General features: G+C 35.6%; 1 protein-coding gene across 1 annotated transcript in view; it reads left to right on the top strand.

Moving 5' to 3' along the window:
- Nucleotides 1–14451, top strand: part of IFIH1 (interferon induced with helicase C domain 1) — a 51598-nt gene that overhangs the window by 4387 nt on the left and 32760 nt on the right. Inside the window, exons 2-3 of the mRNA XM_016949953.4 lie at nt 3417–3585; nt 7490–7636. Coding sequence (XP_016805442.2) covers nt 3417–3585; nt 7490–7636 — 316 coding nt within the window. The remainder of the gene's footprint in view (nt 1–3416; nt 3586–7489; nt 7637–14451) is intronic.

The raw sequence follows: 14451 nt of genomic DNA, 5'->3' as shown, positions 1-14451 counted from the left end.
GCAATAAATATATGCCATTTTATCAATCATTATAATAAAGCAATCCTTAATGGTAAGGGGGTACCCCTGTATACTGCCTTGCTCCTCTTTTAGGATGCTAAGTTACAATTTGGCATTGTTACAACTTAGTTATAACTAAGTTACAACTTGGCACACCCATCAATTTAGGCAGTCATGAACTCTGGGAACGAAAGTGATCATATAAACATTTCCATAGTGTCTTAATAATCAAGCTGAACAGCTAAAGGGAGGTGCATGTTTCATCCCTGGCCAGTTCAGAACACAATGCATCTGTAGTCCTGGTGCATGTTTCATCCCTGGCCAGTTCAGAACACAATGCATCTGTAGTCCTGGAGACTCCACACACCTTCCATTTACACAGAAGAACCAGAGATGCTATGACTAGTCCACCTAAAAACAGTCCAGTTCTCCCAACATGAAGTTGAGCACCCAAGTCAATCTCCCCAGGAACATTGTATTGTCTGGCAAATTAGGAAAGATAAGAATTTCATCTGCAAAAAAAAAAGTATGAATAAGAAATTAGCTATGTCAATGTGACAATAAATATTCATTGGGTTAAGACATTAACTTTTTGTGGGAAACTGGTTCTTTAAAATTCTTTATTTTTAACATACAGGTTTTGCCTCCTGATTTACTTTTATCTGAAAGTTGAACTCTGCTGGGTTAAAAAAAACACCATTATATTTAAATAGCTATCTAAGATTATTATAAAGGGAAGAAAACATTTTCATTAAACTGTACAATTGTGTTGGTAAGCCAGTGCTTTATGGAAATGTCATTGGTTTCTTCACTGATTTCTGTTGGAAAGAAAAAACATCAAAGAATTTAGAATATGAAAGCATTGAGTTGTATTATCCCCAAATTAATTTTATTTCATATTTCATAAATTAGTTAACAATGTATTAATAGACTACATAGTGAAAACATCCATCCATTTTTAACTTCACAGAGAAAACTTCGAGTGGGGGAGGGGCATGGGTGAGAATTGTTTTATGACTTGTTGCAGTCTCAAATCTAAATATTCACCTCCCACGAATTTCTGTAATTGTGTTTACATATTGGGGTCAATATCTTTACAATGTTTTAGGAGAACAGATTAAATTTTTAAAATTATATAATTGCTTCAAAGGGAGCTGATGTACTTTCCAGCACCAAAACTGAGAAGATTTCTTAAAAATTCAGCATCTTGATGAGGCTGCTAAAATTGCACAGATATATGTAGTTCCACATTCAAATTGTAAGAATATGTTTAGGAAATAATGACATCATGATCCCTATATGCTTGGACTCAATAACGGCAAAGAAAGCTTGACAAATATGATTCCACAGTAAAAGTTGACTTAATAGAATAGTGGTTGAAGAAAATTTTGTGATAGAATATGCTTAGGGATTTTTAATAACAGCATTTGTTGCCTCACTGGTTCTTTTTAAGGAAATCCTTCCTGATTGCTTCAGTCAAATATATTTAAAGCTGATTAAAGGATGGGGTAATAAAATATGAGAATGGCTGAGTTAAAAGAAGACACTGAAACCAGTCTTATTTACATCTATAGCAATTACTTGTTAAATTAGCAGATGATAATAAAGATGTTACAACACCAGGGAAGCCAAAGAATTTCCATTAGGAGACTAAGAGAGCTAGAAAAAAATGGTAAAAAATGAGCAAAAATCTGCTTAGAAAATGTTGTGGGTGACATGGACTGAATTCACTTGAAATTTACTGAGTTCAAATAGCTATTTTTAACCACTTCTTGCCAGAAAATGAACTTAAAATTGGAGAAAATTATAAGCTATAATTATAGTTCAAGAAGGCAGGATTCAGCCTCTAAATTCAACTGCCTGGGATCAAATTCTACTTCTGCCACTTATTCACTTTGTGACCTCAGAGAGGTACCTAAACATCTCTGTGCCTCGGATTTCTGATCTGTAAATGAGTTAATATTGGTACCTACTTCTGGGCTGCTGGGTTAATATATTCAAGTTCCTTAGAACAGCATGCTTAACTACTAGATGCTAAGACAGAAATATCCCTTGGGTAGAGACCATGCTGTATGTGCTTGTGCAGGTGAGGTGTTTGTAACGATAACTCTTCCCAATCATCCATAATAATTCTAACACTGAATTAGTGCCAGACATTGTTCCAAAAATGTTAACAAATTTCTGACATAAAAGGTTATGGAATATATTTATAGAACTAGAAAATACATAAATTTGTAGGAAAGAACTAAACAATCCAAATGATACATGTGGAAGATTGGCAAATGTTGAGAAGGACCTTTGATAATATCAAAGTCAATATTTCTTATCTGGGAGGTTGATAGAATCACATGAGATGTTTTACTTTTTCTTTAATATCTGAGTTCCTAACATAGACAAAATAAATCATAATCTTTTAGGGTTGTTTCCTAGACATCAGTATTTTTTAAGGCTTTACGGTTGTTTCTAACGTGCAGCTAAGATATAGAAACTCTGAAATTTCTTTCCAGCTGCCTTGTTTTCCACATATTGTAACCAAGGTCTAGGGAGATGAAGTAAATTGCCTAATGCCACAGAAAGCTAATGATGTCCTGCCTAATTTCTTTCATGTTTAAACATGGCTTGAGTTAATCTTTCCTCCAAATCCTTATTGCTATATTAGGACCTAGGGAAATGCACTGTGACAATGATTACACAAAAGATCCACATTTAAAAGAAATTTACTAATCTAAAAGAGAAAATAAATGAAGGCTAAAGACTCTAATGAATGGATATAAAAATAATTCTGCCCCATATTTCCAAAAAAAGATATAAAAATAAATTTCCCATAACATTAAATAAACACAAATTTGAGAAAAATTGATTATAGTAATAATCAACTATGCAAATATTACATAGGAAAGAATATAAATCTGTAATAGTAATTACTTATTTCATAATGATAATCATGAAGAAAGAAGAATGAGATAAGAAATGTTTGATTTCCCATTTACAGACTCCATAGATTGAAAAAATATAGCCAGCCCTAGATATACAGAAAGAAATTGGTGAAAATAGACATAACATGGCTGCAGACTAAAGATACTTTCTCTTCTACCCTTTATTCAGGAATGGCTGAGGTAAAATTTATTTTCTAGGTGTCAGGTTTGAATAATTCAATAGCTTTTTAAAAAAATGGTTCATATTTAAAAGGACACTTGGTCCAGAGATTTTTGTTGTTGTTGTTGTTGTTCCAGAGATTTTTTTCCCTGCCGACTTCAGAATTGCTACAGGTAACATTGCTATTTTCTTCAATGTTTCAGTGTAAGCCTTTATTTATACTTATGCTTAATTGCTCAGTTTTTCTAAAGGGTATTTCCTGTTTAAGGTTATTCAGAAGATGTTTGATCTTACTTAATTCTAATTTTCTCTTACAACAGATTGCTGCTGCAGAAAACAATGGAAATGAGTCAGGTGTAAGAGAGCTACTAAAAAGGATTGTGCAGAAAGAAAACTGGTTCTCTGCATTTCTGAATGTTCTTCGTCAAACAGGAAACAATGAACTTGTCCAAGAGTTAACAGGCTCTGATTGCTCAGAAAGCAATGCAGGTATTTGTAATTTTACTGAGGAAGATTCTTCAAATTCTGCCTAGTGATTGAGAGTTCAATAAAGCAGAAAGACACAATGCTAAACACCAAGATTTTTAGAATCAAAATTTTAAGAGTGGAACATATGTGATAGATCATCTATTTTATCACCTTAACAAATGAGGAAATTGATGCCTGGGAAAAGATCAACTGATCAAAGACCATTTTTCATCCAACCAACACTCTTTCTACTACCTTATTTTAAAAACAATATGACTACCAGAAATTTTATCAAGATTATTTAACGTTAAATATACACAAATACATTGGAAGAAAGTATTTTAGTGGTTATAAAAAATCTGCTGCATATTCTTCTGAACATTTTTATACATTTTAAGCAATGTATTAAGCATTTCATAAAAGGATTGTTTTGTCAATATATCTCAACCTTACCTAATGTGAGATTTTAAACAGCATTCAATAATAGTAATAACATAACATTTTATAGCTCCTTCTCCTACATTATTTGTAAATCTCACTTAAACTGCTATCTTATTTTTATTTTCGTAGTATGCATCCTATATTTCCAAAAATATCATACGAAAGACAAATTGAAAGTTAACTATTAATTAATTATAATCATTGCAGTTTTGTTCTGGTGACCCTAACTAATGAAAACTTTGCTGCAAAAAGTGGGGTGCTGCTGTAACAAACACCTAAACATGTGGAAGTGGCTTTGGAACTGGGTAATTGATAGAGACTGTAAGAGTTTTGGGTGAATGATAGAAATATGGGTGTTCAGGGTGATTCTGGTGAGGTCACAGAAAGAAATAAGAAAAATGTCATGAAACTGGAAGAAAGGTGATCCTTGTTATAAAATGGGATAAAACTTGATCTCACAAGTGATGGATTTGGATATTTGGCTGAGAAAATTTCTTAGCAAAATGCTGAAGGAGCGGCTTGATTTCCCCTAACTGCTTATAGTAAAATGCAAAACAAGAGAAATTAATTGAAGGAGTTGTTATGCAAAAAGGAACCAAAATTTAAATATCTGGAAAATTCTCAGCCTATCCATATGGCAAAAAATGAGAAACTGTGTTATAAAGAGAACAACCAATTGATAACAGGATCATGGGTGCTACTGATGGACTTAATCAGCCATTTCAGCAGAGGGTAGGAATAGAGATATATTATACCAGCAAATACACTTCCAGTTTGAACTGAAGGAGACAGAGAAAGCAGGACTGAATGAGAAAAGGATACTGGACTTTCTGTATTCTACAGAACCAGACCATAGAGCTATTTGGCTGTGAATGTGTACTGTTCTTCAGGGAAAGGAAAGAATGCCCCCAAAAGTGATTCAGAAGTCATCAGGGTTGCCACTTCCACCACAGACCCAGGGGCCAAGGCAGTTTCCTTTTTGGTTTCAAAGGGCAAAACTGTCTCTCTGGTTTTAGTGAGCCCTCAGGATGACCCTGCCTAGTGTCTCAGAAGCAGAGCTATCCTCATAGAAAGCTGTGTGGATGGAGCCCTTAGAGAGAGCAGGCTGTCTTGCAGAGCCCTAGAACCTGCCATTCCATGGACCTGGAAGGCAGAGCATCAAACCAAACAGAGCTATTCTCAAGCCTTATAAGCCTTAAGATGTGACAGAATTTACCTTAATAAGTTTTGGATTTGCTTGGGACCCATCACCCTTGCTTTCTTTCCTATATCTCCTTTTTGGAATAAGATGTCCATCCTATGCCTGTCCCACCATTGTATTATGGAAAAGAAACATGTAGCTCAACTGGTTTCACAAGTTCACAGCTGGTGATGAATTTGCCATATCATGAATCACACCTCCAGTCTCATCCACGTCTGATTTAGACAATGTTTAGGTGAGACTTTTGACTTTAGACTTAGAGTTCATGCTGCAGTGAGTTAAGGCACTTGGGCTGATGAGATGAGATGAATGTATTTTGTATGTAGTAAAGATATGAATTTTGGGAAGCCAATGGTAAAATGCTACGGATGGAATTTTGTCCTCCCAATACTCATATGTTGGAACCTAATATGACTCTATCTGGAGACAGTGATAGTAGGAGATAATTAAGATTAAATGAGCCAGGCCAAGCGTGGTGGCTCATGCCTGTAATCCCAGCACTTTGGGAGGCCAAGATGGGTGGATCACCTGAGGTCAGGAGTTTGAGACCAGCCTGGCCAACATGGCGAAACCGCATCTCTACTAAAAATACAAAAATTAGCTGGGGTGGTGGCATGCAGCTATAATCCCAGCTACTTGGAAGGCTGAGGCAGAAGAATTGCTTGAACCAGGAGGCTGAGGTTGCAGTGAGCCGAGATCATGCCACTGCACTCTGGCCTGGGTGTCAGAGCAAGACTCCGTCTCAAAAAAAAAAAAAGATTAAATGAATCATAAGAATGGGGCCTTAATCTGATAGAATTGTGGCCTTTTAAGAAGAGGAAGAAAGAGAAAAAGAGAAACATCTGTCTCTTTCTCTCTCTTAACCGTGTGAGGACGCAGGGAGAACGTGGCCATCTGCAAATCAAGGAGAGAGTCCTCATTAGACATTGACCCTGCTGTCACCTTGATCTTGGACTTCCAGTGCCCAGAACTGTGAGAAAAGAAGTGTCTGTTGTTTAAGCCACTCAGTTGATGGTGTTTTATTATGGCAGCACAAACAGACTACTGTAGGAGCTTAGACTCTGGGTCCTGATACATAACGGATCCTGACGCTAATCAAATCCAGGCTCCTTCGTTGAATGTGTGACCTTTGGCCAGGTTCTCGACTTCTCTGTGCCTCAGTTTACTCCTCAATAAAATGGAGATAATAATATTACTTATCACCTCAGTAAAACGGAGACAATAATATTACTTACCATCTAGGTTTATTTTGAGACTTAAATAACTTAATGTATGTAAAGTATTTATGTTGTGAGTGCAAAATAAATTAACTATTATAATAGTCCCTAACGTACTTAATATCTAACTGCAAACATTGCCAAGTTTTCTTCTTGTCCAAAGTCACAACAGTTTTCTTTAGGAAATTTTCCATACAAAGTGGGGCACATTTTCACTGTGTTCTTTAAGATGAGATAATAAAAAATGATACGTTAGAAAATTTTCCTTATGGCATCAGTCTTCTCTGACAGATTGCAGCTTCATAAAGGCAAAAACTCTTGATTTTCTTTTTAACCCACATAAGCCCTTAATAAAATACCCATTACATGTAGTTGAAGTAAGAAAAGCTGGAAGTGAGGAATGGAGGAAAGAAGAAAAGAAGGGCACAAAATATTTCATTAAATGTTTTAAAAATCCCCAGAAATTCAGAATACATGAATATAGGCTGACATTAAAGCAGATGTACGTCTCGTGCAGAACACACAGTGAGGAAACAAAATGGCAAGAGCAAAGCTAAAGAAAACTACCAAATTTGCATTTTCATTAATTCAGACTTAAATGTAACTTTGTGTCACTGAATAAGTGACTTACTTCCTAAACGTGATGGTCAGACAGCAAATCACTTTTCTTGTGATTAGCATAATGCTTATATTGTTTTTTTAGTTACAATCTAATCATTACAAAGAACTACTCATTGTGTCCATATTAAAATTAAAAATACCTTGCCATAACAAAAGCACATTCTAACCCTTTCGAAATGTCAACATATTAAAATATATTAAAGCAATCTCTACTGGGGGCTCTCCATTTTGTTTTCAAAATAACAATAACAGCTATTTATATTGTATAAAATCTTGCATTGTAATACAATTTACATTCTATTCAGAACTTCAAAGTATTTAAATATATTCAGGCAATCTCTATTAGGAACCTCTAGTTTGTTTTCAAAATAACAATAACAGTTATGTATGCTCTACAAAAACTTGTATGGCACTATGATTTGCATTCTAATACTGTTATTCACAGAGATTGAGAATTTATCACAAGTTGATGGTCCTCAAGTGGAAGAGCAACTTCTTTCAACCACAGTTCAGCCAAATCTGGAGAAGGAGGTCTGGGGCATGGAGAATAACTCATCAGAATCATCTTTTGCAGATTCTTCTGTAGTTTCAGGTACTTGAAACACATACATACTTTAATACAGTAATTATTACTTCCAGAAAAACCAACTGGGCAGAACCTATTAATCAGAGGGAGAAAATGTGGCCATTAAGGTTAGTATATTTATATTAAAATAATATTTTTAGAGGAGATTAAATTAAAATAATTCTTGGCCAAAATGCTTTCTAAAACTAATCCAATATCAATGTGTTATAAATATGAACACAATTGCATCTAATTTTAATTTATAAGAAATCCATAGTAAGATAAGTATAAGAATGCCTTATATTTCATGGTTTTCAAAGTACTTATAAATAGATCAGTCAATTTAATTCACCCAAAACCCTGAAAATAAAATAGATTCATTGCTTTTTTTCTCTGGTTTAAACTGGGATGGCTCAGAGAGGTTCAACTGTGTCGTAAAAATTAAAATCAAAGCTATAAAAAGGAAGATGAACAGATGCTGAACTAAGGTTGGCTTGAATTGCATTAACTAATCGGTGAGGACTGAAGACTACCATGTCCACCTTTTTGATACTGAAACAGCCCTGGCAGAAACAAATTATTTAATTATTTTTTCCCTTTCTAATCTGCTCGTGATAGGAGAATCCACCTCTCCCCTTCTCTGCCAAAAGGACTTATTCTGTTTTCACAAGAAATAGTTGCTTAAAGCCTGTGGTATGCTGATAAATGTAAAAAGTAACTCTCTGGGGAAAAGAAAAAGCCCTAGTTTGTAGCATTTGCTAGTCTCTGTGGTTTAAATATTCTCATTCAGGCTTATTTCAAGCTTCCAACATAAGATCACTGAACACAAAGCTGGGAAGAGCTGTGCAGTGGCACGTCTTTGTACAGCATTCCCACCGTACAGATGCAAAAGATGGAGATAGCCTCCAGATCAAAGATGATAGTTAAATGATTAGGTGATGAGTTTTAAATACTTACAACCTTTGCCTGAAAATAATTTCTTTTACGGTAAGTTTATATAATTTAATTTTTGTAATGGCTATGGTTAAAAACTCAGAAAATTCCTGAAAAGTTACCAGTTAGCTCCTGTGAGCCCGTATAAACTAACTCTAGCACACCACTGCAAAGTTTATTATTTTTATTTTTTTAATTTCATTTTATTTTATTTTATTTTATTTTTGGAGATGGAATCTCACTCAGTCACACAGGCTGGAGTGCAGTGGCATGCTCTTGGCTCACTGCATCCTCCACCTCCCGGGTTCAGGTGATTCTCCTGCCTCAGCCTCCCAAGTAGCTGGGATTACAGGCGCCCACCACCATGCCCGGCTAATTTTTGTATTTTTAGTAGAGACAGGGTTTCACCATGTTGGCCAGGTGTCTCGAACTCCTGACCTCAGGTGATCCCCCCACTCGGCCTCCCGAAGTGCTGGGATTACAGGCATGAGCCACTCCGCCTGGCCTTGTTATTTTGTACTCAGATAAGTAATATGCATGCATTGCAAGAAATCTGTAATACACAGAAACACACAAAGAAGTCACCAATATTCCCAGAATGTGGATATTACACTTAACATTTGGGTATGTGTGCTTCTGGGCTTTTTACATACCTGAATGTGTATATATAGTGTCATTTCTCTTATGTTCATTAAATATTCTTCTACAGCCTGGTTTTTAATGACTAAATAATGGTCCCACCATTTGGATGCAGTATGATTAATTGACCAATTGTTGAACATTTAAATAATGCCTCGATAGCTCACAGTTTGCTTTTTAAAAACATATTATATAATTGGAATTTCTGGGTCAAATGATTTATACTATTTTAACACATTTGATACTTAATGTCAAATCTCACTCCAGGAACTTGTACCAATTTACATGTTCTCCAACAGTATGGGATATGAGTGCTTATTTCCCTGAATTCTCTTCTACGAGAATAAATAATATTATCATGTTCAATCTTTTCAATTTGGCTGCTATTAAAAATGGTATTTAGTTATTTGAATTTACATTTTCATATTTCTGCTGAAAAAGAATTTCACAAATTCATTCTCTTTGTTTTGTTAATTATCAACACTTTTAAAATTCACTTTTCTATTAGGGTATTCATCTTCTTTTGCTGACTTATATGAACTACCTAAGTATATAAGATATCAATTCATTGTCATAAATAGTACCAATTTTTTTCACAGTTGGCTTGCTTTTTAGCCTGATTGTGGATTTTTCTCTTTTTCTTTTTTTGGGGGGTCTGGGGGCGGGTGGGGACAGGGTCTTGCTCTGTCTCTCTGTCGCCCAGGCTGGAGTACAGTGGCACAAACACAGCTCACTGCAGCCTTGACCTCCCAGGCGCAAGTGATCCTCCCACCTCAGTCTCCCAAGTAGCTGGCATCACGGGCGTGCGCCACCATACACAGCTAATTTTTGTATTTTTTATAGAGAATGGCATTTCACCATGTTGTCCAGACTTGTCTGGAAACTCCTGGGCTCAAGGAATCCTCCTGCCTTGGCCTCCCAAAGTGCTGGGATTATAGGCTTGAGCTGCTGTTTGTTTTTTAATGTAATGCGATTCCACCTTTCTCATAAACTCTGGTGCTGCTGCTGCTGCTAATAGCAAAGCTTATACAGGATAGTTTTTTTGCTGTTGTTGTTTTTCATTTGAGCAGCTGCACCTTCCTTTAGAAATCATGATTCTATAGGAATGCCAAAATTCACTATCTGAGTGTGGAGTTTTCATGTTTTAATAAATGTCCTTTAAAAGCTACTCGACATCTCTATGAGTTACTGGCCATTTTCTGTAAATCCACACTAGAAAGAAGGGAAGATGGAGCTGCTGCTGAGAGATGACCCTGCATCTTAAATGAGGGTTTATCATCAAAGATTACCAGACTAATGCACTGCATTAGCTTGTAGTTAATCTGCTCTGAACTTCTAGTGAACAAAATTAAAGGCAAAGTTTTAAATTTTTTTAAATTTTTACTTCTTAGTATAAAACTTAAAGATGTATCTTGTGAAAAAAATCTTAATAATGATATTAGGGGACAGAAAAGGTTTTTATTTTTTTTTTCCTCTTGGGTTCCTTCCTCTCTATCTCCCTCCTTCCCTTCCCTTCCTTTCACCCTAACTTCCTTCCCTCTCTTCCTTTCACTTCTTTCATTTAACAACTATTTTCCAAACTCCTATCATGTGCCAGGCACCTTGTTGTATACTGTGAACTCAGGAACATAACAGAAATGGCTTCATGGCCATGGAGCCTAATATGACTCTATCTGGAGATTGTGATGGTAAGAGATAATTAAGAGTAAATGAGTCAGGCCAGGCGTGGTGGCTCACACCTGTAATCCCAGGACTTTGGGAGGACGAGGCGGGTGGATCACCTGAGGCCAGGAGTTCAAGACCAGCCTGACCACCATGGTGAAGCCCCGTCTGTACTAAAAATACAAAAACTTAGCCAAGCATGGGGGTGGGTGCCTGTAATCCCAGCTACTTGGAAGGCTGAGGCAGGGGAATCACTTGAACCCAGGAGGCAGAGGTTGCAGTGAGCCAAGACTGCACCATTGCACTCCAGCCTGAGCAATAAGAACAAAAAAACTCTGTCTCAAAAAAAAAAGAAATGGCTTCAGCCCCCATGGAGCTTTCCACTGAGGGAGGTGTCGGCCCAGCAGTAGTAACTGTATAGCTACACTTTTAGTAAGTGCCATGAAAAAGCAGTACAGAGTATTAAAATATATAATAGTCTGAGAGCATGTAAGAGTATACAGTAAACTGCATAGTAATCTGAGGATCCATCCAATTCACAAACATCTTAATGGTCTTCTAGTCCATACGTTCTTTATGATATCTGGATTTCTCATGTGGATTTGAAAGCAGGTTAGTTTAATCCATTCTGGCCCTTTCCAGAGCACTAGCAAAGAGTCACTTATTTATGAAAATGTAGTGTGTTTGCTTCAGACCTTTGCTTTAGACTGCTGCTGTCATTCCAGGTATCTGTTTGTTTCCTTGTTATCTTAAGGACTAAGAATTACTGATATTAATAACTTATAAAGTACCATTAGTCCAGAGAAATTATTGAGTTCTTTTGATTGAAGTTTTTGTTGCAGAATTTACTATGGAAGGATTTTGCCTGCATAGGTATTTTCTGACAGAAGTAACAATCAAGGTAAATGTGAAAGTACTCCATAGCTTCTAATATGCATTTGTGTACTTTTGTTTTGTGTATCTTCTTGATATTGATAATGTTTAGTCTTTATTTTGAATTCCATTATATTAGGTTAAAGTTTCAAATAGTTGCCAAGATAGCATTGAAAAAAACTTGTCACAAAGTCTGTAAATATGATTTTTTATGTGTATAAAGAAAAGACTCAAATTATTTGTAATTTTAAATTAAGATATTTATAATTATTATTTCTGAACCAGTTTATCAAATATTTTCTCAGTGCATAGTAGTCTTAGTGCATGCAAATATTAATTATTTATAGCTTTAATGCAAAGATGTGTGTGTGTGTGTGTGTGTGTGTGTGTTTTAGCACCTTTTACCCCTTAACACATCTGATGGATAAGACACACTACCATCAGTAACAGTGGCCCACCTTGAAACTAATTTTAAACACATATCTCTTTGGCACTAGAGGTGACATATCAGAGTTCTCTAGTGGATTGTTCTAGAGAGTGATTTCATCATGTCTCCAAACTTGGGGGTTGATATGTGTCCTTTTTCCTCCTCCCACCTCTGTTTACAAATCAATTGCTTCTCATTAAAAAAGTGGTTAGTAATTGATATATCAATTTTTTTTAATTTGCCCTTTTCCAAATTAACAAAACAATTTCTAAACAAAATTTGAACAGTTCTCAGACTATTAATGACAATTTAATGCTGGATGCTATAGTTCTGCTTTCTGAAGTCACTGGTCATCTTATAACAAGAAGATAACTGCAAAACTTTGGTGTTTCTCTAGATCAGATTTCCCTAGGAAACATCAGAGAGACACTAAGCCTGCTTTCATTTTCTATTAAAAGGATTTTAATTATAGCAAATAATTGACTGGGTTATTTTACTTCTATAAGCGAACAGTTAAATTAGTTGTGCAATCAGTCTGCTACTGTCGCTTTGTCAAAACAAGTGAATAGTTACTTCACATTAACCTTTTTTCATTATACTATTTTAGGAATTAATGCATTACAATAAAATCAAAGAAAATTAAGTGACATTTAAAACTAAGTCAACTTTAGTGCATTTGGTATAAACTTTTATGCAGAATGGAGCAGAAAATCCCCCCAAACTTCTTTAATCATTGTGTTACAGCTGCCCTATTGTGAAAACTGGAAAATGCAAATGCCTCAGATTGGCCAGCAGAGGGCGCCTTTACACTTATAAAGCCAATGGAATTTCACTGTTTCAGCGTGAAAGATTATAATGTAACTGTAGAGTGTGCCATGTGTGAATACACAGTGCGCATGACTGTGATTGCATGTGTATATTTTGATTTATATATTCGTTCACGTGAAGATTTTAAAATTCCACCCCAGCTAATGAGCTTACCAACCTGCTTGTTTTCAGACTTTAATACCTTCTTTCTCATATTTCCCCATATGTTCCACTCCTTAGGTTTATCCGGTGACATTATGCTTTGGAATATATTGTGGATATATTTTGCATAGATCATGTTCTGTAGGAGGGGTTTAAAAATTGACCTTTATAAAACAGCCTTCTTCTCCCTGGCCCAATCTGTTATAGCACTTTTTTTGTTGTTGTTTTGTTTTGCCTTTTTATAGACTAAAGTCCAATCTTAGATTTGGTCTATACTAATTTCTGTAAAAGTGCCACAAAATTTATCCTTGCACTTGAGGACCAGAATAATGTTCTGTAGCACTAACCTCTAGAAATCTAGAGATTTTTAGAATCTCTAGAAATAAAACCATAGCATTTGAAACCTAAGTGGAAAAAAATAATTGATACAGTAGTTTACAATAAGACTGTTTCAGAATCATTCATGCTATATCAGGACTGGTTTGAAGTAAGAGCACTCCTTTACTTTTTAATTTTTCTAAACTTAGTTATCATTAATTATTGAGAACTAGCAGTACTACTGAGGCAATCCAAAAGACACATATTAATTTGAGCTGAGAGAAAGAGAGAGATGCTGATGCTGATACTGATATTGGTACTTGTTAAAGGATTATGTAAGTTTGTATTTTATTTGAAACCTAGCATGAGGTATCTGGGTCAGTTATATGGATTACAGTTGCATAATAGTCCTAGGAGGATTACCATTCATACCTCAGGAATGGGGACATAAATATTATGACAGAAAGACAGAAAGAAATCTCCCCAGTGTGCAGTTAATACATGTTGGATTTATTTTCATGATATCTGTTTATGACTACAAACATAAAGCTGTTTTTTTAGCAGAGTTTTAACAAAAGCAGTGATTTTAATTTTGACTATCAGATCTTCCCTTCACAATTTTAGGATGTGAATGAGGTCAGAAGCCAGAGAAATAGGAAGAAGGAGGTGAGTTGGTCAGATAATACAGTATCATTGAGAGAACCAAGCACTGAGGAATTGCGTTCACTCTCAAAAAGTTTATATTCTAATGAAGGAAAACAAGTGACATGCCTCCACAAAGAAACTGTAATCTAGCCATGGTAAAAGAGATGCGAGATCTATATTACAGGATGAAGAGAGAAGATCTGTAAAAGAAGGAAGACTGACGAGAGAAAGCTTACCAGATGAGGAATATCAGATATTTCATCTGAGCCTTGAGAGCACTATGCTGGATTTGTAAATAGAGGTGGCAGGCAACATTTCAGGTTTCAGAAGCATCATGAGCAAAAGCACAAGCACAAGAAAGCTTAAAATGTGTTCA

Source organism: Pan troglodytes, chromosome 13 (assembly GCF_028858775.2).
Source record: "Pan troglodytes isolate AG18354 chromosome 13, NHGRI_mPanTro3-v2.0_pri, whole genome shotgun sequence".
In the NCBI taxonomy this organism is placed as follows: domain Eukaryota; kingdom Metazoa; phylum Chordata; class Mammalia; order Primates; family Hominidae; genus Pan; species Pan troglodytes.
Note: the sequence above shows the minus strand (reverse complement) of the source record. Positions and strands in the feature narration are given on the sequence as shown.